The 25035-nt window shown below is 36.3% G+C and overlaps 3 protein-coding genes across 3 annotated transcripts; 2 read left to right on the top strand and 1 right to left on the bottom strand.

Annotated features, from left to right (window-relative positions):
- Nucleotides 1-28: 28 nt before the first annotated feature.
- On the top strand, nt 29-11267 carry LOC132307598 (probable sodium/metabolite cotransporter BASS1, chloroplastic). The gene is given in 8 exon segments (XM_059805407.1): nt 29-2891; nt 4871-4933; nt 9041-9134; nt 9224-9257; nt 9345-9399; nt 9772-9855; nt 9943-10230; nt 10515-11267. Coding segments are annotated over 8 exon segments (840 nt in total). The 5' UTR covers nt 29-2822; the 3' UTR covers nt 10668-11267.
- Nucleotides 11268-13018: 1751 nt separating this feature from the next.
- LOC132307596 (uncharacterized) lies at nt 13019-16342 on the top strand. Its single transcript, XM_059805406.1, has 4 exons — nt 13019-13737; nt 14595-15184; nt 15311-15826; nt 15985-16342. The coding sequence occupies exons 1-4, from the start codon at nt 13509-13511 to the stop codon at nt 16129-16131; spliced, it is 1482 nt and encodes a 493-aa protein (XP_059661389.1). The 5' UTR covers nt 13019-13508; the 3' UTR covers nt 16132-16342.
- Nucleotides 16343-16472: 130 nt separating this feature from the next.
- Nucleotides 16473-24711, bottom strand: LOC132307595 (mitogen-activated protein kinase 19-like). Its single transcript, XM_059805405.1, has 11 exons — nt 24666-24711; nt 24183-24540; nt 22312-22720; nt 22059-22186; nt 21842-21901; nt 19567-19716; nt 19299-19454; nt 18907-19118; nt 18715-18816; nt 17774-17937; nt 16473-17132 (listed from the first exon to the last, which is right to left on the bottom strand). Exons 2-11 carry the CDS (start codon nt 24204-24206, stop codon nt 16711-16713), a joined length of 1827 nt encoding a protein of 608 aa, XP_059661388.1. The 5' UTR covers nt 24207-24540; nt 24666-24711; the 3' UTR covers nt 16473-16710.
- Between the last annotated feature and the right edge of the window lie 324 nt (nt 24712-25035).

Here is a 25035-nt window from a genome sequence, read left to right as displayed (position 1 = left end):
TTTATCCTTACGTGTGTATGAATTTGTTTGATTCCCCTTCTGCAATCATGAAAAGGCGGCAGATTCGAGAAGTTTAGTTTGTTACGGCAAACACCTTAAAGTTTAGTTTAGCATTCCCTAAGATCCTCATTGAGATCCCTCGTGTTTTTTATGTCTTAATAATTGCCCCCTTGTGAGGTTGATCTTCTATTGTTATTTTCTTGCCTGCCATCTGTGTTAAACATTATTTAGTTTCAAGGAATTCAAAGATGGTACATAGATTTTTGAGTGTGGCAGATATTTGACTTCTGTTGGGGAGCTTTATTGTCCCTTTTTGCTTGAGCTTGGTTTTGTATTTAGGTCGCTCATAAAATATAAGTCAAAATTCTTCTTCTCTAGGAGTCAATACTCCTCCCTATATTAAATTATAAAATATGGCTTGGGTTAGTAAATTCTGGATTCTTACTCCTTTGAGTCCTTTCTGAAAATATCTATGTTTAATCTGCAAGTAGCATGAAAATTATGAAACATTTCAATTATGGAGTTCTAAATCCTTGGAGGCAGCTTGCCAGATAATATCATCGTTCGTAGGTTATTTATCATTCTAAGTCACAAATTACAGTCAGTTCTACTTCTGGGTGGCATGTTCAGGGAATTTTTGGAGTCAGATCGTTGATTATCTATAAACAGCATGAGAGTATAGTACCATAGGCAGAGAGTGAAATTTCTTATTCAGAATTTTGTGTGGGTTTTGACTGGTATTTTGTGCCGAGGAGGTAGGTGAACTGTCCATTAAAAAAAAAGATGTCTTTGGATTCTCATAATATCATGGAAAGTTATATATATAGGTTGTGAACTTTATATTAAAATGTCCATGCCATGTCACATAATATGGTTATAAGCCCTCTTCGGCCCCCTACTCCCCAGCAGCAAAAGTCTCACCTCATTCTCGTAACTGTAATGGTTGACAGACATCATCTTCTTCATTCCTTCCCCACTCCTCCTTTTTCTTTCTTATTTCTTCCCTCCTTGGTGGAAAATAAAAATTGTCGGCAACCTGTAGCTTTTAAGTTACTATTATGGGCGTTGCTATCCTTGCTTGAGTTCTCTTTGTTGTCTACTCCGTTTATATTGCAGTTCTTGAGTATATTATATATTTTGCATGGAACATTGTATGCTATTGCCTCCAGATTAATTAATTCGTGCACTAACTAATTTCTTTTATGTGAATATTTAATGATATCTTGAACATGGTATTTCTCTAAATAAATATGTCCACACATAAATTTAATTTTATTATATGCTGATGTTAAGGACCTAAGGTAACAACCCTGTTGATATAAAAAATGAAGAATTACATTTCATGGTAGGGTGATATATAGTTTTTTGTTGGTCAAGATAATGCAAGATATCAAAATCGACAAAGCCTAATCTCAACTTTTTGAATATCTTAATGGACCATCCTTTAGTTGGGAGTATCATTAACACATCAATGCTATCATATTGCATTGTTATTCTAGTCAAAATCTTTTATTTTCTTTTAGGAAAGGCTGAAATTTCAAGTGATGAAATATATATATATATATATATATATATATATATATATATATATAGAGAGAGAGAGAGAGAGAGAGAGAGAGAGAGAGAGACTAAAAGGTGTAAAACTTAACTTTTATAATAGTTACAAATAGTGGATATTTCTCTGAATTAAAAATAAATAAATTCTGTCACATATGTAAATATATATAAATTCAACTCTATGAAGCTTTAATCTCAACTGTCTGTGACATGAATCCGGCTTTGCCATTCAACTTAATCTAAAGCAACATTCTCTGTTAAATTCTTGGCAATTGTATGTTTTAAGAGGCTGAAGGGACAAAGACACAGAAATTTGTGATTTTACGAAATCTTTATTATCTATATTAATCTAAATATAGGAGCTAATTGCAAATTGTGCATGTATTTTGTTTTCACCTTGCAAAGTTGAGGATTTATGAATGTTGAATGTTGTAGAGAAGTAGGGGGTCTGCATCATGGTGACAGAACTCTTTGTTCCTACTGAACCTTTATTGTCGTGGTCCCTGTGACTACTTTATGGTCAATTTGGTTAATATCTTTCTCCTATGTTCACTAACTATGCTATGAACTTTCTATTTATGGTTTGGAACTTATTGGGTCTATATCTTTTCTGGTTGTTTTAAGTATGTGTAGCTTAATAAGGGCTTTCAAGCAAGAAGTTTATGAATATGTCTGGTGTCTAAATTTTGTTCTGCTGCTGAGCAAGGATGTTTAAAGAATGGCTCAATTGTTTTTACTCTTTTCCTCCTATCATTTAGTTTGGGATGTTAACCGACTATCTTTCCAATCGGCTGTTATCTGTTTTATTCTGACCACCAACCAACTCAAGGGAAATTTCTTGGCTTGGCCGTAAATCTTAGTTTAATTGGATGGTTATGCATCTCTCTCTCTCTCTCTCAATATCTATGTTTTGGTTAGGAGAGTTTTTTTTTTTTTTTTTTGTGTGTGTGTGTGTGCAAGACTTCATTCAAGGATTCCTCTCATGTGGTATTGCTAGGGCAGTAGGTTAGTTGCCAGATGCAAATTCTCCATCACATTAGGTACTCAGGCCACTGGAAGATGTCAGCAGTGAAACAATGAGGCAAGTGAATTGTTACCAGTGCATAGTGCATACAGTTATTGTGCGGGATGAAAATACCTTATTTTCTGGTTTATTATCGTGGTTGGGATTAAGGTAGAGGCTTATTGTATGAAACAAATTCAATCAGAGTCTCATTTCCTTTAGAAGTACAGCAGTCAATTATTGGGGAAATCTTAGTGATTGCATGTGGTATGATGCCCATTGGGAAGACATGTTCGACAGATCACAGTTGAGCGGCAGGTTGAGTATTCAAGTAAGTGACTGAACTCTGTGGGGATTGCCCCTTTCCATATTTTTTCTTCCCTTCTATTGGTTGTGCCCGTTCAAGAATCTCTTTGAATTTTTTATATGCACCTAGTCCGGTGGATTGACGGTCGTTCCCACTTTTTAAACAATGATTGGAGTATGGGATTCCTTTTGCGTTTTAATTGAGGCAATGGTTTGTGTCATAAATGTTGTTTCTCCTTATTAGTAATATGCTGTTTTGAGAGTTGCAGTTGTTTGTATTGTTTCTCAATATTGGTTTTATTGTTTGAATGAAGGTCTAAACTTAAGGTGTATCTAGCTGCTATGATATTGATCTTGGTTTTGGTGGGTTAGTTTTTTTATTTGATTGGGGGTTACTACAATGGGGGTTTCTACATTTCTGTAGTTTTTAATCATTCTCGCCAGTTCATAAACCCACGAAATTTCATAATTAACTTTTGTTGTTTGCAACTTTCTCTTTTTGGTAGTACTCTACCGTCTCTACCTGAGAAATTCTACGGTGCAATATATTTAGATAACCAGGTGATGGGGCAGACTCATTGTGTCTGCCTAGCGTTGTGGTGGCTTCAAGTAGCCTTGGTGGCATTTGTGCCGTGGAGCAGTTTGATGATGGCAACTACAATGTTGATAGTAAATAAAAATTATTGAAATATACAGTTGGACCACATCTATGTAATGCTTACTGACTTGAAGTTTAGAGCCACATGTTTGTCTTGAAAAATGAAAACTGTCAGATGCCTATGTGGACTTGGCTATAGAACCAAAAGCGCACACACGCGCGCACACACACACACACACGAGGAGTTTAAAGTGTATATCTATGTATTATATGAGTTGTATGTTAGTTTATTTTATTTAAAGGACGTGTATGCCATTTTTCTCATTTCTTGGGTGTCAATTCATTTACATTGCTTTTACACGAGGACTTGAAAATTTTTAGTGGGAGTGTGGACTTTTTAGTAGAATATTGGCGCTTAGATCTCATCTGCTACACTGTCCAGAGCATTCACTTCCCACTTTTGCTCATATGAGTGAATTGTCATTATATGTCATACCATTGTACTACAGCTCTTTTTGTTGAGATTTTTGTGTAATCTTTTGGTGATGAAGCATCTGACTATTAATGGCCAGGTAGTTGATTTGTTGGAACAGCTTTACCTGCTATCAAGAGCTTAAGTGTTTGGTTTCTCTAACTGAGTGCTTCTATCTTCCAAGTGTCAATTGTTTAACTTTGTAGGTTTCCTTTTTAGGTTGATGGCTTTAATTAAATGTTGTACTTAATTAAGAAAAATAAATAAATGTTGTACTTAATCCTTTCTTGATCTGCTTGCCTAATCTAATTAGTATAGTTCATTTTGTGTCATTTTGCTCATTTCTTGGGAGTCATTCACTATGCATTGCCCTAAGCCAATGGTAATTTTAAAAACCTTTAGTGTGATTGAGAGACTACCAATTCTGGCACTTAGATCTCATCTGGTACATTAATTATAGGGCTTTTGCTTCTCGTTTTTACTCATGTTAGTCAATCTTGATATTCTCACAACAACAACAATCAAGCCTTTTTCCCAACTAATTGGGGTCGCCTAATCTTGATGTATTAAATGTTAACATCTCTTTCTGTTGAGAATTTTCATGCTTGCATGTGCATGTGTTTAAATGGTGAAGCATCTTACTGCACTATTATATGGCTAGCCAGCTCTTTGCTCAAGCAATTTTAGTAGCTATATTGAAATTAACTTTCATTTACTTTCTATAGTTGAGTATTTGTATATCATGCCAGTCATGAGAAGGATCATACTTTAGAGTTTTGATTAAGTTTTTATGAATTCTTATGTTGATTGCTATACTATTAGAATAATTTCTTGTCATTTTTCTTTACTTATCAATTTTATTTTCTTTTCATTTTTCTCAAGAATTTACTCATAGTTAATTTATGTTATTTTCTCATGCATGTTTGAATTTCAGATGTTCTGGTTTCTAATGAATGGACTACTCTGCGTTTCTGTTCCCACATCTAAAATTAAAGAGGTTTGCGCACTTGTTAATTGTTTTTACCATTCTATTATAACTGTTCTACTTGTTTAGGTGTTTTTGTCATGTTCTGTTATTCCCACAATAAGCCAGATATGAAACAAATAAATAGAGTGTAGTTATTTATATACTTGATGGCAAGTATGTGTCAATTTTGCCCCTCCTATATGGTTATCTAACTTAATCACGATGGATGTGGGTTCATTTTGATGGTCATGTGTTGATATGTATTGCAGGGCTGACCCACTGTTTGATACTTGAGCACCTTGCCACCTTCGAACTTTTTGCACCTTGTTCAGGACTTTTTGCCATATCCTATGCAATATTTTTCTTACATATTGCATAGGATATCATTGCGTCTTGTTCAGAACGTTTTGCATCTTCTTTGAATGTCCCTTATTGTTTGAGATTGAAACCATGGTTCTACCGGTAACAATGCTATTTGAGCTGTGCCAGAATGATGGAAAGCAAGTTGTTATCAAGCATCGGAGCAAAGGAGAGAAGAACGTTGCTAGCATTTATGTAGTTGGAAGGTTCTTCTTTGCAGAAGGAAAACACATTCATGCCGCAAGTGCTGCTTTGGGCAAATTATCACATTTAAAGATCAATGACATAATGAGTTTCGACCTTTGTACCAAGTTCAACGGAACTAATGAGATTGAAAGAGTGAACGTAGATGAGATTTCTGGAAAGAAGATATGGACCAAACCAAGTTGTAGGTACAATTTTCCTCTTTTGCGAGCTAACTTAATTCTATTACTGGCATTGTTTTAATAATTACATTCAGGACTCATGCACAACATAATGCACAAGATACCTTCACTTTTGTAATGACGAACCATCCATAACAGCTTCTCAATTACACATCCAACTACCAAACCGCTCCTCCAGCTGCCAATACCAATAATACCATGGAAATCAATTATGATCATGTTCTCTTCTTGTTTGTTCTTCTTATGTTCTTATGTTCCTTACAAAAGACATAAGAGTACATGCTGATAATTGCTTTCTATAGTGTTATTGGTATTGGCAGCTGGAGGAGTGGTTTGGAAGTTGGATGTGTAACTGAGAAGGGGAACATATCTTGTACATTATTTGAGTCCTGAATGTAATTATTAAAATAATGCCAATACTAGGATTAAGTTAGCTCTGAAAAGGGGAATTTCGTACCTATAACTTGGTTTGGATCAATTATTTTTTCCCATGTACTTTCTGTTTCGCTCCTTCAATCTCATTAGTGCATTGAACTCGGTACAAAAGTCGAAACTCATTTTGTCATTGATATTTAAATGTGACAATTTGCCCAAAGATGCCCTTGCCGCATGAAGCCTTGTTTCCTCACGCTCAGAAAATCCTTCAATTCACACTAACGCTAGCAATGTTCTTCCGATTCTTGATATCAACTTGCTTTCCATCTTTCTGGCACAAACTAAATAGCATTGTTACCGGTTGTGGTTCTTGTTGCAGGATATTACAGAACCATGCATGATGGTAATTGTTTTCCATGATGATATCGGTAATGGCAGTTGGAGGAGTGATTTGGTAATTGGATGTGTAATTGAGAAGGTGTTGCGGATGGTTCACCATTACAAAAGAGAAGGTATCTTATGCATTATGTTGTGCATGTGTCCTGAATGTAATTATTACAATAATGCTAGTACTAGGATAAATTGAGCTTGCAAAAGAGGAATTTTGTACCTATAACTTGGTTTGGTCCATTTCTTCTTTCCACGAAGCTCATGCTATTCTGTTGAACTCAGTACAAAAGTCATAACTCATTTTGTTGTGACAATTTACCCAGAGGAGCCTTTTTGCATGAAGCTTTGCGTTTTCGCTCTGCTATCTATGTGACAAACAAGCTATAGATAATGAGGAATGTGATTTCTGACTATTAAGCATATGGAAAATCTAAAAACTGGAGGCATATATAATATTTGAAAAAAATCCGTGTCATATTGACTGGTAATTAATTACAATTATTGTTAATTGTTAAAAGTTAGAAAAAGAATGCTTATTAGTAAAATGGAGTTGAAAACAAGTGCTAGTTTCATAATTGTGTTTATACTTGTGCTAAGAGTATTCATAAATATGTGTTAGCTCATAATTAGTTGCTCTGCAAGCTTGTTTCTTGGTATGTGGTTTACCTAGTAGAAACATAGACCATCATGTTGTCTTGGTCTGTGGTTACCTTGATTTTATGCTTTTTGGGACCTCAAGTTTTTACATTGCCTTGATATATAGCTTGGTGTAGTACCTAAAAACCATATTGCTGCCATGTTGTATGGCCGCCTTACTCTATATGATTTACTTGGTATCTGAACTGCATCAATTAGTAATTTGGAAAGTTTCTTTCATGTTGTGTCCAATATCTCCTCGTATGCCTTTAATTAAGTTCTTACCTTGGTGTGCATGTTACCATTTTCCTTTGACATGTCACCTTTAGTTGCCATGTTTTCCTGTTATGTATTATAACATAGGACCTTTATACTAGCTAGCGCGTTGCCTTGATTTTTGGTTTGGCAGAATCTCAATTTGCAATATTGCCTTGACTAGGCTTTGGAAGGTGACCATAAACAAACATCACTCCTTTCATGAATATCCATCTGCCTTGATATAATATGAGTTTGAGCTAGCTGTTCTAATGAAGAGTTCAATTTTGTTCCCGTATCAATCCAAGAAATTACTGGCTGCACTTTATTGTTTGCAGTGGGCGATGCCTATAAGATGACGCATGAACCAGAACCTGTAATGCTTCATTCACTGTGCCATCCCATCAAAGATAAAACCACTTGGTATGTTTTAACAATTTTTCTAAAATAAAATCAAAGTAACCATATGCATGTTGAAAACTCTATTTATTATTATTTTTTTTCTCATTTTCTTTCAATTTTACTTTTCACTATTAATAAACGTACCCTACTAAAGTTCTCTTACATTGTATTAAATGAGAAATGTTCAGCCCAAACAAAAATTCTAAGTCTGGTCACTAGATGAGATTAAGCATGCTTAAATCAGCTTTGACGTTAGGGCCATTATTAATTAGAGGAAGGAAATTCTTCCTTTTCATCCCACCCTTCTGGAGCCAAAAAGCATTATTGTCCTTGCCCTAGTGACTTACTGTATTTGGAAGTTTCTCGGCCGGTCCAGAATCGGGATTGGTCCAAGAATGGTGAGGCCCAATTCATCTCATTTAGGCCCAAATTAAAAACTAGACCCAGGGTTCGTTCCACTAAAACTTGCGCATCCCACAACTATTCGGGTTTGACCATTTATCATTCCTCACGCACAACTAGTGATTTGATCAGTGAGTTCACTGAATTGGGGAACTGTCTTCTCACACTACTATACAGGTTAGAGAGAGAGAATGCCAGTCTTCACTTTCATCTAAGTTGTGCGTGATTGATCAGTGAGTTAAGTTGGGGAACTGTCTTCTCACACTACAGGGTTAGAAAGGGGGAGAGAGTGAGAATGCAGTCTTCACTTTCATCTACTCATGGAAGAAGTTGGTTATACTTCTTGTTTTATATCAAACACAAACCCTGGCTTTAAGATCAACCCATCAAGATCTAAATCGCTAAGTTTCTCGTCTTCCCACCCACCTTCGTCATCATCAATTTCGGCATCTGCTTCATTCTACTTTCTCTCTCTCTCCGGTGTTTTTTGAGGGTTCTTTTCTTGGGGCATTCTTTCCTTTATATACAAGGATGTATTATAAATTTTACAGTAATAAATTTAGTTTTGCCTTTCTTTAGCAGATTAGATTCTGTTCACAACTTTTATTCATTAGGACATTACATATTCACCATAATAAATCCAATAGTTGATTGCCACTGCATTCTACAGTCTATTAGATTAGGTCAATACATCCAAATGTAGATGCTTTGAACTCTTGGCTAATTGTAATTTCTTTGCCATCACTGTGGTTAGCTAAGGCAAATTGTGTTTGTTTGAAACTGTTATGGAAAGGGAAATAGCAGGCCTACCTAGTACCTAGCTGGACTCTACTGCAATATTCTAAATTAACTATGGCTTGCTAAGTGCTTTAACTCATATTGTTTTGTGTTGATTATTTATAAAGAGGGTAAGCTCTGTAATTGGTGGCAGGTGATGCCATTATCAGGTTATTTTGTGAGCAAGCTCTTAAATTTGCCGTCCCATTATGCAGCCGGCTAAATATTAGTTGGCTGCTGCCCTGGTGGTATGTATATTTCTTAGTTTGTGCACATTTACTTTTTATGCCATTATTTTCATCTCTTTTGAAAAGGTTTTCTTGTCTAATGGTTGCAGGGACAGCAAGTAACATTGTCACTTATATTGCACGGTATGTAATATTTTTTTAAAAATAATGTCATCAATTTTTTTAATTAAATAACTTGGGCAGGATTCTGATTATCTTACTCTGTTTCAGTGGAAATGTGGCCCTTTCGGTATTGATGACAGCGGCAAGCACCATAGCAGCCGTGGTTTGTAAACAAACATAACTGTCTTGTGATATGTTTGCTTCTCCTAGGTGGTGTTTAGATTATATAGTTTTGAATGCATTTGTGTAAATGCAAAATCGGTCATAAAAATTGGTGCTTCATTTCCTTTGACACGTATTATCCTTAGAAAATTTGTAACTCGCGGAGATGATTTATGACCTGTAAAATCTTTATCACTTCTCTTATTCAATTGAGTCACATTTTGGAAAAGCTAACATTTCAAATTGACAACTTGTACTGGGGCACTATTTGTTAAAGAATTGTGTGGATCCAAACATCTTGTCAGGAGTTAAATTCTATTCCATTGAGTGAAAAAAAAGCTGTATGTTTTACATTCTCAATTTCATGTTACAGGTCATGACCCCGTTTCTTACTTCCAAGCTTGCTGGGCATATTGTTGCTGTAGATGCGGTTGGGCTTCTTATGTCCACACTCCAGGTGATTCTCCCATTTCGGTAATCTAAGTATCAGTATGTTTATTTCTTGTTGTTGTCATTAATAATATAACTTATATCAATCTCACAGGTTGTGCTTCTTCCAGTACTGGCTGGTGCTTTTCTTAATCAGTATTTCCAAAGCCTTGTCAAATTTGTTTCTCCTTTGATGCCACCTATTGCTGTGGCAACTGTAGCTGTTCTATGTGGAAATGCAATTGCCCAGAGTGCTTCGGCAATCCTTATGTCTGGTCAGCAAGTGGTGCTAGCTGTTGTTGTTCTTCATGCGTCCGGGTTTTTCTTTGGTTATGTACTTTCAAGGATGCTTGGGCTGTACGTGTCGTCTTCACGAACAATTTCTATTGAAGTTGGCATGCAGGTGGGCATTTCTATTTTGAATATCAAGATTTCTGAAATTCATCTGTTCTTTAGTTCATCCGGTGCTACTGTTCACAACATTTTACAGCATAGATGTCTTACTATTCACTGATTTAAAAACAAAACAAATTCAAAATTTTGACGACATGTCTACTCTGTATCATAGTTAGGCCTTCTATGGATAATATCTCGATGAAGTAGACGATTCCTAACAATACAGGAGCTGAAACCCATTACTTGATCTTAGTAGGACAAAAAATTCTTAATTTAACAGTTTTGTTTCAGAACTCGGTGCTTGGTGTGGTTCTTGCTAGTCAGCACTTTGGAAATCCATTGACTGCAGTACCATGTGCAGTTTCCAGTGTCTGTCACTCGATCTTTGGTAGTGCATTGGCCGGGATCTGGAGATGCACTATTCCCAACGAAATGAAGGATTAACATCCTAACGTGGTTGCTGGTAGATGTTATTTGTTGCTTCTCTCCAGAAATATAGGAGAAGAGCCTTAAATCGACAACTATTGGTGGTAAAATACAATACTGCAATGCTGAAATCTCAGTTTCATTCACTTCTGAATGCTGCTGGCGCTTTGATGGACTTGAATCTGCATTGGTGCGAGGTAGGCAGGTAACCGAAGAACGAAACTGGCCCTACTTGTGTTTTTGGTCAATCAAGTTAGTGGGTGTCCTGATTTGGTTCAATTGGAGAATGTAGAAGTTTTTTGAGGATAATTTTGAATTTTCAAATAATTGAATATTCTCATCGAACTAAACCAAACCTTGTATTTCTTGAGTTGGTTCGATTTCAGTAATTTGTGGATGGTGTAACTATTTTCTTTTCTGAGCTAAAATTTGCAATTTCTATTTGTGAGATTTTTCAAAACGAGGGGTTGGATAAATGGGTTTTTCTCTAATAGAAGCCCATCATTTAAAATGTAAATGATGTTCCAAATGTAAATGTTCCTGAAGTGCAATCAGATTCTCTATTGTACAGTGCACTTGTGTGAATACCATTAAAGCTATGTTTGGGAATGTTTGAAATATGAATATCATTAAAGCTATGTTTGGGAGTATCGGAAAAGTGGACTATGCCTCTAAGAATTTCTGGTACTTATTACTTGATGATTGTATTCCAGAACACCAACATTCTTATGCATCTATTTTTACATGTTAGGTGTATTCGGCGGCTCCCTATTGCTTCTAGTTTGAAAAGCATTATAGCATGAAGTTTTCAAGGTTTAGCCAAATCTAGCTTAGGACCCTAATAATACTCTGTCGTATTTTGTCGGTCAGGAGGCTATTCCCTTTGTTTTTTCCGATGAGAATTTGACTTTACGAAAAATTGAATAAAAAGCTGCTGAATTGGCTTTTCGGATTCTGCGTTTTGATGTATGATTTGTAATTCATGAAGGTTGATAACGTCCTTCATTTAGTAGCACTTTAGGATGACATAATCTTAAAGTAAGTTTAGAGTGAGGTTCAAAAGAGGAAAGGCTTATGGTGGATATCTAAGCATCCACAGACGAGAGAAAGAGTGTCATGAAATGTTTCGGGAGTCGAAAAAAAGTAAATCATTAATTTTGAAAAAAAAAGGGGCAATTAAAATGAATTTCTACTTCAACTATTAGATTTACTCTCTCAACTAAGAGGACTCGTGAAAAGAGCCGGTTTAAAATCAAACAATTTGAGAAGGTTCAATTATCCGACATAAATTTTTAGATTCGTGAATTTATCAACATCAAGTTCATAAAAACTCTTGTTGGTGATTATGTATGATTAAAATAAATAAATTATGAAAGAAAAACAATGGTATGGCGGGGGACTGCAACTTTCTTCTTCTTCTTCCATAACCTGAGCTCGGAGAAGGAAGAGATAAGAAAGCCCTATGAATCAATAATTATGATTTTGTGCGAACAATTTCTCAATATTTTATTCATTCACAAATATATATATGCACACACACATACGATCATAGTGACTAATATGAATATTTGGCATCTGAAAATTACCAATTCGTTCGTTGGTCAATCTTGGGGGCCCAAATAACTCAATTTTCTTCCATGCACTAGAATTTGAAATTGAAAAGCACAAAGTAGGTGAAAATGGAAAAGTTGAAAATATTGTGTCCGCACAAGTTTTAACCGCACCTACTGATGATAAATTATAGCGAATTTTATGTGAAAATCAGAAAGAGACATATCACATCAAACAGTTCAGAAGCGATAAATCATGGTTGCACAAGTCCACCATATCACGTTATAATTTATAAGAGTGAACATTACATGATGACATCCAGCAGATACAATATGATTTCTTATGTCACGGGTGTGTTATTATTATTAATTATTATCCACCTGCTACTGTTGTTATCAATGTCAACCTAAGTGGGCCATGAGGCATCGGGATAATTTTTCCTTTCTTGCTGGCTCAGCCTCGTCGGTCAGTCATGGAGTGGAGCCATAAAACCCACCAACGGCTATGGGCCAGGGGGCCCACTTCTTTTTGCGCCCTCTACGTCTTCTTTGCCCATATTGCCCCAAACTTACAGATTTTTAAAATCTGAAATAGTCTCACTATCAATTCAGATAATTGTATGGGTTGGGCTGATATTGAATAATAATAATATAGTAGGTATTATTAAAAATTAAGGAAAAATATTTTAAAGATTTTCATAAGTATATATATTTTTAAGATTTTTATAAATTATATAGATAATTTTGTAAATAAATAAAATTTTAGTAGGGGCTGCTATTCCTACTCAGCCCGTTCACCGTACAAAAGATAAAGCTGTTTTCATCTGACTTTTTTCAAATCCTTCCGACGAAAACCTCGGATCTAACCGAAATTTGTGACAAAGGGATGAGTACAAGAAATAACTTCTTATTTTGTTATTATGATGCCAATGACTTGTTAACAGGAAGTTGGAGAGTGGGGGATAAATCAGGACAAATGGGTATATGGTGATGGCACTCTTCTTAATATAATCATATATCTGTTATGAGTTGTGAGCAACTCAAGAGGACTATTAATTTTTTTAGCAACCTTCTCACCAACCATTACTTGTCAAAGCTTTTACTTGGGGGAGACCCCTTTTTATGTGCACATATGGGCAGAAGATATTAGTAATCCTTTGAATGACACCATGTCATATAACCACCAAAAAGAAGACCTTTCATGGTAGAACAACTTTTTTGATATGTGCTTACATAACCACTCTGCTACTTTTCATCTCATCTCTAAGCTGTTGTATATCAGGAAGATTCACTATCTATAGCAGTAGCTATGGAGCTATGGTATGTTTATTTTGTGCTTGCCTATTCCCTTACTGGATTGTCTGTCATGGCCGACGGAGAATATGTGTCGGCCATAGGTGATCCGGGGATGAGAAGGGATGGTCTCAGAGTGGCTCTTGAGGCATGGAATCAGTGTAATGAGGTAGATGATGAAGCTCCTGATATGGGAAGTCCAAGAATTGCAGACTGCTTCGACGTTGATAAATCTACATTGCCCGGTGAGTTCTTAACCGCTTCCATTTTTTCCATTTTTGGTTCAGTTGGACCCTTATGGTGGACAGTGCTCCACAGTACTCATGGGCAACCGTCCAAAACTGTCCTATACACCCTTGTCATCTTGTCTGTTGGCAAAGCACGAATACGACCAATTTGGCCAACTTGGGCAGATGCGCCACTAAGCCTGAGAAAAGTCCGGATCCTCTACAGTACAATATTGTACTGTATTGTATTGGACGGCCAATATCATTCCGTCAGGTCATTCGCACGTGTGAATGATACTGGCCATCCCTATTGCGTTATCTTCTGTTGGCAAAGCACCATATAAGAGTCATAAGACCAATTTGGCCAACTTTGGGCAGAAATGCCACTAAGCCTGATTGAGAAGAGTCTAGATCCTCTGTAGTACAGTACATGTTGTACTGTAGTGGACGGTCAGATCATTCACACGTGTGGCAGTCTCACACGTATGAATGATACTGGCCGTCCTGCTGTTGCAGCACCGTGTTGTAACAACAGAGGATCCCAGCTCAATTGAAAAAGACACTTGAACTAGAAGTCTTGAGTAAACGTGTAAAAAAAATTCATCTATGATTTATTTCAAATAATTGTGTTTATCTTGTCTGATTTAAACGGAGTTGAGAATTAATTATAAGTCCAAAACATAATATCTAAATAGGAGGTTTCTCCCTCTGTTAAAAGTCAATTAGGATTATATTCCCAGCAACAACTATGCCATGTTCAGCAGACTTCTAAGAACAAATCAACAACAAACTTGGCATTGGCTTTGATGATTTGAATTAGTGTCTTCTTTTTCATGTTTCCTAAATATTGTTCTTTGTTGCACTCTTGGATGAAGTCAAGTTAGTTCACATGGTGAATGAAGAAGACAACAAGCTTGGCATAAAGAATGCTTCCTCGATAACCTTAAATAACATCGACGTCAATCAATATGCAGCATGGAAGGAGATATACTTGGGCAAGAAATGCCAAGTAGAGGACAAGCCGCGACCATGGCAGTTCTGGATGGTGATGCTCAAAAGCGGCAACATGGACACGTTAGCAGCCATATGTCCGGAAAATGGCAAGAAATCGAAGCCCTTCCCTCCAACACCTCGGTTTCCATGCTTTGGCAAAGGGTGCATGAACATGCCATTGATGTACCATGAGTATACAAGTGTACAAGAAGGCCAAGGAAAGAGTGGTCTTAGGGGAAGTTTCTATGGGACATGGGATTTGGATGCAGATGTCGTGAATGCAAGAACTGCAAACAATACTTCCTATTATTCAGTCATTTGGGAGAAGGAAATTGGAAAAGGGAGTTGGGTTTTTCACCATTTGTTGAAGACCTCCTCCAATTACCCCTGGTTGATGCTTTACTTAAGGTCAGATGCCACAAGTGGTCTCTCTGGAGGGTATCATTATCCCACAAGAGGGATGTCAAAAATTGTAAGTGTCCTACATGAAATTGCTCTCGTTTAGCTCATGTGAGGTGGTGCAAAAGCTTTCTTTTCTTAACATGTTTGTTTCTTTGCTTGTACTGATATCATTTGTCCATAATCCTAAATTTCGAAGATTCCAAAGTCACCAAATTTCAAAGTGAGATTCACACTGGAGGTAAAGCAAGGAGGGGGTCCAAGAAGTCAATTCTACCTCATGGACATTGGCAGCTGTTGGAAGAACAATGGCAAGGCTTGCGATGGGGACGTGACATCGGACGTTACTAGGTACAGCGAGATGATCATAAACCCTAGCACGGACTCGTGGTGCAACCTGAACAGTCTCAGTTCGTGCCCACCTTACCACACCCTTCCAAATGGTACTCGTATCCATCGGAAGGACAAGAACAACTTTCCCTATGGGGCTTATCACCTTTATTGCTCTCCGGGCAATGCTGAGCATCCTGAGGAGCCCTATAACTTTTGTGATCCATACAGCAATCCCCAGCCGCAGGAAATTCTGCAAATTCTCCCTCATCCAGCTTGGGGAGAATACGGGTACCCGACAAAGAAGGGTGAGGGTTGGATTGGTGATCCAAGGACTTGGGAACTCGACGTTGGAAGACTTTCTCAGGCACTGTACTTCTACCAGGCATGCTCAACTTTCTCTATCCTAAGATCTCTGCTTACATGGTTGAATCTTGTTACATTTGAATGTTATGTTTTTAAAATTTCATAAGTTTTTTGGTTGAACAGCGTTAAATTCGAATTTTAATTCTAACAGTAATTGGTGGCTTCATTGTATTGCAGGATCCGGGAACCGAACCTGTGGAGAGGTACTGGCCTTCAATTGACTTGGGAACCGAAGTATACATAAGCAACAATGAAGTTGCCGAGTGGACAGTTAGTGACTTCGACATTATTGTTCCAAAAGATGATTATAGAAAATTTTATTGAAAATTAATCACAAGATAAAAACTTTTATACATTTTGGGGTACAGATTTTGAATCTTCGATATAATTGTTAGATATTTGAATTTCATCAGTCACACAGAAATACCGATTCCTAAAGGTCCTCAAGGAACTCCTTAACCAAGTGGCCTGTCATTTACTCGAAATAATTCTACATTTGTATTCCTTCGAGTATATCACATCCAAAATAAATTTCAATGCCTTTTGTAATTCCTCAGGTAGATTTTGCTTTTTCGAATCAAAATTTTTCTTTACAAGTCAATCTGTATACATGAATATGAGCCTGGATTAAAAGATCACATAGTAGCGCTACCAAGCCATCGAAATAAATAAAAGGTTAACTATGAAAGAAAAAAAATAAAAAATAAAAGGTTGAAAAGCAATTATGTCTCATTTATAATTCAATGATGCTATTCATATAATTTTACAAGGAACAATTTGTAACTAATAAGAGCGGACTGAAACAAGACAGACCTGCCTCCCAGAGAAGAGACTCCAATCACCCCTCCTCGCTCTCTAATTTGCAGATCGTAATGCTGAATTCAAACCGAACAGATCCAACCTCTAAGACAATCCAAACCGAACAGATCCAACCTCTCTGTGAGCAGCAACAGCAACAGCTGCAGCACTAATTGCACCAAACTGAGACTGCGCCTGCACTAATTTTGCATCGATCATGATCTGATCATTAAATTGACCTGCTTTCCTCGATGGTTGGTAACGATTGTTACTGTTATTGTCAATAGTCATGCCAGTCGCCTGTTTGGCTAAGTTGCATTGTGGGGGCTGTTTGATTTGTGCAGAATCCCTCTCCGCTTCTGCCCCAGGCTTTTTTTGATTCACGGCGTTAGTTCTTAAAAAATAATTCGGGGAGATGGCCTGAGGTGGAACTGTGTTCCGGACTGCTACCCTCGCATCATAGGTATTACTGATATTTCTGCCACTCTCGTATGGTAGAACAGGCCCAACAACTCTTCCTGGTTTGGCTGAACAACAAATGGACATATCTTAGGCAACCATACTTGTAGACAATAGTTCGTTCATACAAGTTAAATTGGATGAAAATCAACAGAACTTAACTAAATTACCAAAATCAAATAATAATAATAAAAAAAAAAGTTCATAGAATAGTAAAACAGGTTAATCAATTAACAATCCAAGCATACCACTAAGGAAGATAATCCCCTGATGTGCTTCAGATAATACATGGGTGTTCTATAGCATTGCTATTGGAATACTTCCAGTAGCAATCCCCAGAGAGAGCTTCTAATGCCACAAAGCAAAGCCATAGAATGATAACTAAGAAGCTAACTGACTTAACTAGTTTTCCACTGCAAAGTAAAATCATGCAAATCCCCTATTCCTATCTTCTGAAAGTCCTGATATATATAACGGAAAAATCCTCAAGTGTAGCCAAGTCCCAATGCTCAACTAGCAAACCACACAACATCGGATATACAACATTTTTAAAAGGCCTGAATTCTTCAAGTAAATCATCATGAATGCCAATAACAACTTTAAGTAAAAGTATACTAAAGAAAACCCACAGTTCCCCAAGTAATTATATATGCCGATAACCACTTTGAGTACAAGAACACTAAAGAAAATCCACAGTAAATATTCTTACCTGCAGGCACCCTAGGTGGAGGCTGCGAAGGCTTCAGTGAATTTCCAGAAATTGCATCTGTAACTCTAGTGTTATTACAAACCCCTTCTGTAATTTGCTGATTACCAAATGACCCTATATTTGGATGTGCTCTGGGAGGGATTGTACTAGAGTTTACTGTAGACCTGCAAAAAGAAAGAGGACGTTGGAGAACTATTTCGTGCTTTTCTATAAAGAAACAGGAAAGAGAAGAGGGCTGGGGGATTAAAAAAAGAAAAATCTAGGGCTGCTAATAAACCCTGCCTGTTAATGAGCTCATTCAACCTCATTTGATTGGAACGTGAATTAATCTCAAGCCTGTCATCCCAGACTCTTTTGATTGAACAGTCAAGCCTGAACAAACCCAAGCTTGGTTCCGGTGGGCGTGTGAACAAGGTGAGATGGTGAAGTTGTAATTCTTCTGAACTTTAATGACTATATATTAGTCCTCTAAAAGAAGTAGTTGCAAGCATTCACTGCATAATAAAAAAAATTTGTGCCTGTAACACAGAACTGCACTCCAGGACTTTTAGACTATATACAATAGCTGAAATAAAGACATAATACTCAGCCTTTTGTTTCTCCCATGTTAACTTCTTAAATTGTGAATCATATCTCTATTGCCAAATTGATCAGGATATGAGGGAAAGTGGTTGGCTAAAATTTAAACAATGGAAAATTTTCACGTGTTCAGGAGCAGCTCATGACAAGAATCAAGCTCGAACGGAGATTCTACAGCTTGTCTCAAGCTTGAGAAAGTCTCGAAACCCACACCCTTATATTTTGTAAAGAAACTTGCTAGCAGTATCATCATCTGGCAAGCACAAGGCATCAAATGATTCTACTTGTAGTAACTGCCTTTGCTTCTTTTCTGGTAACAGAAGGCATAAAAAACAGACTGGTAAAATAACAAGTAGTCTTACCGAGGGAGGGAGACATGCTTTCTCTCTGGCGGTATAACTGGCCCGCTTTTACCACCATTTTCCTCGAGATATGCAAATTGCTTTCTGAATTGACCAATAGCACTGCATATAATTGAGATGCTTGAATCATGTAACAGGACAACTAATAAGACAACAATTATAAATGGATTTGATAGAAAATAAAATTAGAACCTGGGATAAAGAAAATTTGCGCCTTCATTTCCCGACATGTAGTCTTTGAGCAATTGAGGATGGTATTCTAGTACCTCACGAAATATTAGTTCCCTAATGTCCTCCCTTGTCACTCGCCGCCTCTCAAATTCAAACTCTAACTTTGAAATTGGCAGACAAGAAGGTTCCCTTTCGACCTTGGCCAGGCCCTTGAAGTAAGGATCTGCCAGCGCCTAATAGACCAGATACATCCAAATAGAACAAATTTTATTGTGAAGAAGCAGCTCACAGCAAAGCTCTTTGTTAAAAATAAAAAATAAATAACTTAGAGAGATTTGGAACAGACTATAGCCAAATGAATCTTGAAGATTAAACCCAGGAAACAAGCAATAGAGGTAGACAAAATAACAAACCTCTTCAGCAGTTGGCCGATCCTTCGGATCAAATGCTAACAGCCTTTGTAATAGTCGAAGTCCTAAAGGATCTGAATTAGGAAATTTCTCTGTAAAACGAACAGGATGTTTTCTCCGCATATCTATCAAGTATTTCCTAGCCTTCTCATTTCGAACCTGCATTAATTGTAAAAGAATGCTTTAACACCAATGCTTTTTTCTTTTCTTTTTCCTTCTCTTTTCTTTAACTAGCAAGTGAGCCAATATAAATCAGAGTAATGCACCATACTCCAGAAATAGTATCTGCTGAGGGTGTCCCAAGAAGATCTGTGATCAATTCTAACTGATGGACAACACTTTTACCAGGAAACAACGGCTTTCCTGTCAATACCTCCGCAAAAATGCAGCCAATACTCCAGATATCAATAGCAGGAGTATACTGCAATCCAGGAGAACCAAAATGCATCAGACTATTTTTCAAGATTTAAAAAATCACAAAGTAATCAAACCTCTCCAGAGAAATGGTCATAGACCTGACACAGTTACCTGAAGGACAGCTATTTCAACTTCCAGGAAAGTTCAATAGTCCTCCCTGAACAAGAATTATTTTAATCTAGGGATTACTACTTACTTTTAGGCACTCAGAACACATTCCATACAGAAATTGATGCATTAATTTGGTATTCAAGCCATAGCTCATAAGAGTGACACAAATGGTAATAATGTCAAAGAATGTCAAGGCAAGTGAAACAACCGTTCATCTTTTCCTTTATTTCCCCTTAGAGACTTGTTCATTTCGTGGCATAATAAAACGAATACAGAAACATAAGAACAAAGGTGAAAAAAAAAAAAAAAAAATCAAAATCAAAATCATCTGAGGTTGCTTAAACATGATCAAATAATTCTTAATGCACACGTAAAAGCCCTAAAAACATTCTAGAAAAAAGAGTGGAATGATCACCAACTGGGTAATATGATGAGTTGAGTAATCAACCCATGCATGTCAAAATCAATATTAAATTATCCAAGATGTCTGTAAGACCACCATGGTTATGGTGCAAGGTACAAAATAGTCAAGAAATGTGTCCAGAAAATCTATATCGCAAATGAAACAATGAGATGGTGGCACAAGAAGAATAAAATCTGACATCTACGCTTCCATTAATAATTAGATGAACATAATTGAGGGTAGAATAAGAGAAAAGAACCGACTTAAAAGATCAACACATTCATAAACCAATGGACAACAAAAATTAGAAGTAGTGCAACTATAGGACTTGGTCAGGTGAATAAACTGACAACTTTCACCCTTTAGGATATTTATCTAATATATATATACCCACACACACTTTAGGAGGAGTGTGGTTCAACTGTTCAAGTTAAAAGCAAACAAGGGCAAGGAGAATACACAAAAGCAAGGGTAAATGCAAATAAAAAAGAGGAGAAGAAAAAAAAACTATGTGTTGACCCAAAAAATTGTCACAATGTAGTGAAACGTGTTTCTGTGGTTTAACCATTCGTTCAAGTGCTACAGGAGTAAGATGGAGGAATAAAAGAAATACCTCGTGAAATATTGCAATAACCTTTCACATAAGATATAGCAATCCATACGTGTAAATACAGAAACAACTTTCAAGGTGGTCAAAAATGTAGAAACCTTATTTAAGTTGAACTAAGTTATTACAACCCCTGCAACAACCAATCTGAAGAAACCAAAGCTACATCCATAACCTTGCAAGTGGTGTCCAAACAAGGATATTACCTATGATAGTATGATTTCACTGTTGAAACCAGTCCATCAAAATAATGTGATGTATGCTTCAACCACCCCAACCCCCCCCCCCCCCCCCCCCAAAAAAAAAAAAAAAATCTTTGCTTTATTGGTGCATGGTCATTAGTTTCAATTTGAAGTTGCTTAATTCCCATTTTTATTCAATAATTTTAACCCACGCATAAAGCTCAAAGACATACTACAAAAATTTATAAGCTGCAATATACATCTGAATTCTGAACTGTTTATCCATTGCATGAAATTGATAATAACTACCGAGTGCCTAAATTTTCTAAAATCCCGCCCCAATAAATCAGCTGGATACAAAAACAATAATGCAAACTAGAGCATTGAAAAGTAATTATTAGTGCATTTCATAAGAATTTCACAAGTGAATACAGAGTTAATATAAATTGGCAAAAGATACAGCTATTTTCATTGGGCTGTATCTTAATTGTTGGAGAAAATCTCTCATTTTCTCTTCATTCATTCTATATTTAACAAATTATTCTCACTCCCATCCTTAACAATAAATAAAGAAACCGTACCAGAAAAAATGGCGAAGAAAATTGAAAATCTGAAAAGCACAGCATATTAAAGAAAGAGCCTGATCAATGAATGTTATATGACACCAGAAGAACCTATGGAGGTCCATCTTCCTCACATAGGTGCATGTATCAAATGGACCAAGAAAGAAGGTGTACCACTTTCCAATCATGAATCCATAGAACATGCTCCAAGCATTTGCCATTGGATCATAGAAAACAGGGAGGACATGGTAAGTAAGCTATACCTTAGAGAAGAATGATCCACACAGCTCAGGAGCCCTATACCATCTTGTAGCAACATAGTCCTGCAAGACGTATCAGAAGCACCAAAAATGATATAGGTTGGGATTCACTTTCTGAAAAACGAGAATTGAAAAAAATATATATATATATATTTTATACCATACAAATCAACCGCTGTGATATAATCACATATTATTGACGTTTATATGAATAGCTTACCGTCCAAAATATTGTTGTTGGAGTGTCACTAAATGCAACTCTTGCAAGACCGAAATCACATATTTTGAGTTTGCAATTTGCATTTGCTAAAATATTCTTCGGTTTAAGATCTCGATGATAAACATTTGCTGCAACCAAACAGCTTTGTATGAGAATAGAAACAATAAAAAAATCCCTCATCAACCCATCATTCAAGAAAAATAACCAACAATGGTGCTGCTAAGGATAGTATCTTTCTTTTTCCTTGGTTTACCTGTATGCATATATTTTAATGCACGTAGCATCTGATAGAGGAAAAAACGATGATGATCATGTGTCAAGTCATCATTAGCTTTGATGACTTGATGAAGGTCGGACTCCATGAGCTCAAAAACAACATAAATGTCTTTAAAGTCCTGCCTTGATGGTGGCAGCATGATACGCTTGATTTCAACAATATCTGGATGCCGTAAAAGCCTGAGCAACTTGATCTCACGCAAAATTCGAACAGCATCAGAGATGTGCTCAAAAATGTCATTTATTTTCTTTATTGCCACCTTTTCACCAGTATGTGTGTCAATGGCAGCACAAACAACTCCATAACTTCCCTTTCCAATAATTTCCAGAATTTTGTATCTATTGGCATCCCCATATTCAGTGAAGAAGTCCATCTCTTTTAGACTCTGATTAATATTAAAAAGGAGTCAGATCCAATAACACAATAAAGGTCAAACAAATTTGAAAAAAACTCACAACAAATAATAAATACTTGATATCTTAACAAGCAAAATGCTATATACATACAGAAATACATGTGCATACATAATAAGACTGTTTAATCAAGTGGCAGCAAGAACACATGAAAAAAATTTGTGCAAATGCAACCCAACTTATATTACTACAATAATTATACAGAATCAATAATAAAAGCCTAGAAGTGTCTAAAAGACCAGAAGAACATAAACTCACTCTTTCAGACCCTACAAAGGACCAAAATTCATTTGCAACAAGAAGCTAAAATTTATATTCAACTAGAGTTATCACTTCTAGGAATAGAATATGATTCCCAACTATAAGTCAAAAAGGTGACAGTTCATAATGACGAAGTCCATGTATTCTAGAGATTCAACCCGGTTTTGAACCAAAAGTACTAAACCCCAAATTTTTTGGCAAAGAAAGTGATATGATAAAGTACCCAAAGCTCACTGTTTCAGACCCTACAAAGGACCAAAATTCATTTGCAACAAGAAGCTAAAATTTATATTCAACTAGAGTTATCACTTCTAGGAACAGAATATGATTCCCAACTATAAGTCAAAATCACAATGACGAAGTCCATGTATTCTAGAGATTCAACCCGGTTTTGAACCAAAAGTACTAAACCCCAAATTTTTTGGCAAAAAGTGATATGATAAAGTACCCAAAATCTGATGATTGATTGGTAAGTTTTCATTGGAATCCCGAGAGTAGAAAATTATATTAAAGCATAAATGGAAACAATATTACCAAATCCACAAAATATATTTAAAAGAACCCAGGAATAGGGACAAGAGTACATGCCAACAGCCGACTCAGTACATCTTGATTCGGTCAATTTCAGAAACAAACCACATATGAACATCTTGACACCAATAAATCAATCTTAATTGACAATTATCCTTATCAAGCTCGTATAAGTAGAAAAAGTCTTTCTTGGAATACAAACAAATTCCTCCTACACTTCCCAGAAACCAAAAGCAGCATTGACTTAAACCAGATCCCATACTCCTCAGGTATCATACATACAAATTCCTCTGCTCGATAGCCAATAAAACAGAATGAAACGCAAAATGAAAAACTGTTTAGTCTATTCACAATCCATAATGAAACAGTAAAAAATAAGTAAATAAATAAACAATCTCAATGTATTAAGGTCGGCCGAGTAAAGTTCTTTGTCTTGCCCATCGTTTAATCAAATATTCACACTTTCAATGAATTGTATGCGCACCAGCTTTTATCTGGCTTCAATAAGTTTCAACAAGATCTCGTCTTTCTTCAAACAAATATGAAGTTCAGGAGTGATAGAGAATTCAAGAGAAATATCGCAAATTTAATCAGAACAAAGAGGATTCTAGAGAGAGAGAGAGATGGGTTAAAAAAACTAACCTTTTTACGCTGATCTTGCTGCATGATTCAACAACCTCCTAATCCAACACCGCCACAAACTCCGTCTTCGTTTCTTGATCTTTCTTCGGATCAGATAAAAAAAAACAAAAATTCACTGAAAATTCAAAACTCAAACAAATTTGGTAGCGAATCACAAAATCAGCCGCATTTGCCCCACCTACACCAACTCCGAATCACCAACCCACAATCCCTTCCCGTTCTCTCCAAATTCTCTTTGGCAAAGCCTATACTATACAGCCCACCAACCACAACCACCTTACTCATCCAATTCTCAAAAAGACCCCTCAACCATACAAGTTCAATTCCTCATAAATACAGATCTAACTCCATACGATGACTAAAACCCCAAGAAAATTTCAGAAACCAAAAGGAATTGGAGGAGAGAGAGAGATCAGAAACCCTAGGTTTTGAAATATCTGAAGTAACAAAAGACAGATCAGAGTTCAGAGGTGAGAAAAATACCTTGTTGCGTTGCGTACTTGTGTGGGAAAATTGGGTTCTCTCTCTCTCTCTACTTTCCTTTACGGATAGATATATATATATATATACTACGTTGTATGTACGGACTACGTGGCACGTGCATACTCCGTCTGCCAAGAATGTAATTTTCTTACTCATTTATTATTTAGTAGTTTTTAGTTTAACCATCTTTATTTAATTATAGTATTGAATTAGATTAATTAGATATTTTTAGAAAAATGATAAATGTACTCCTTTTCTTTTCTTTTCTTTTCTTTTTTTAAAAGTAATAATTTTGGCTTGATCGAAAAATCTAACCAATGGAATTCAAGTATGAGTAATATTCACTACATCAAAATTCTTCCACAAAACA

This window comes from Cornus florida, unplaced genomic scaffold (genome assembly GCF_030987335.1).
Source record: "Cornus florida cultivar Cherokee Brave unplaced genomic scaffold, ASM3098733v1 CherokeeBrave_3.0.0_Hap2_Chr05, whole genome shotgun sequence".
NCBI lineage: Eukaryota > Viridiplantae > Streptophyta > Magnoliopsida > Cornales > Cornaceae > Cornus > Cornus florida.
Note: the sequence above shows the minus strand (reverse complement) of the source record. Positions and strands in the feature narration are given on the sequence as shown.

Coding starts and splice junctions, on each gene's coding strand:
- LOC132307595 (XM_059805405.1), bottom strand. CDS start 24,206: ATGCAGCAAGATCAGCGTAAAAAG. Junction 22,721..24,182: donor AGCAAGATCAGCGTAAAAAG/GTTAGTTTTTTT, acceptor AATATTAATCAG/AGTCTAAAAGAGATGGACTT. Junction 17,133..17,773: donor TCCACCTAGGGTGCCTGCAG/GTAAGAATATTT, acceptor TTTGTTGTTCAG/CCAAACCAGGAAGAGTTGTT.
- LOC132307596 (XM_059805406.1), top strand. CDS start 13,509: ATGGAGCTATGGTATGTTTATTTTGTGCTTGCCTATTCCCTTACTGGA. Junction 13,738..14,594: donor TGATAAATCTACATTGCCCG/GTGAGTTCTTAA, acceptor TCTTGGATGAAG/TCAAGTTAGTTCACATGGTG. Junction 15,185..15,310: donor CAAGAGGGATGTCAAAAATT/GTAAGTGTCCTA, acceptor TAAATTTCGAAG/ATTCCAAAGTCACCAAATTT.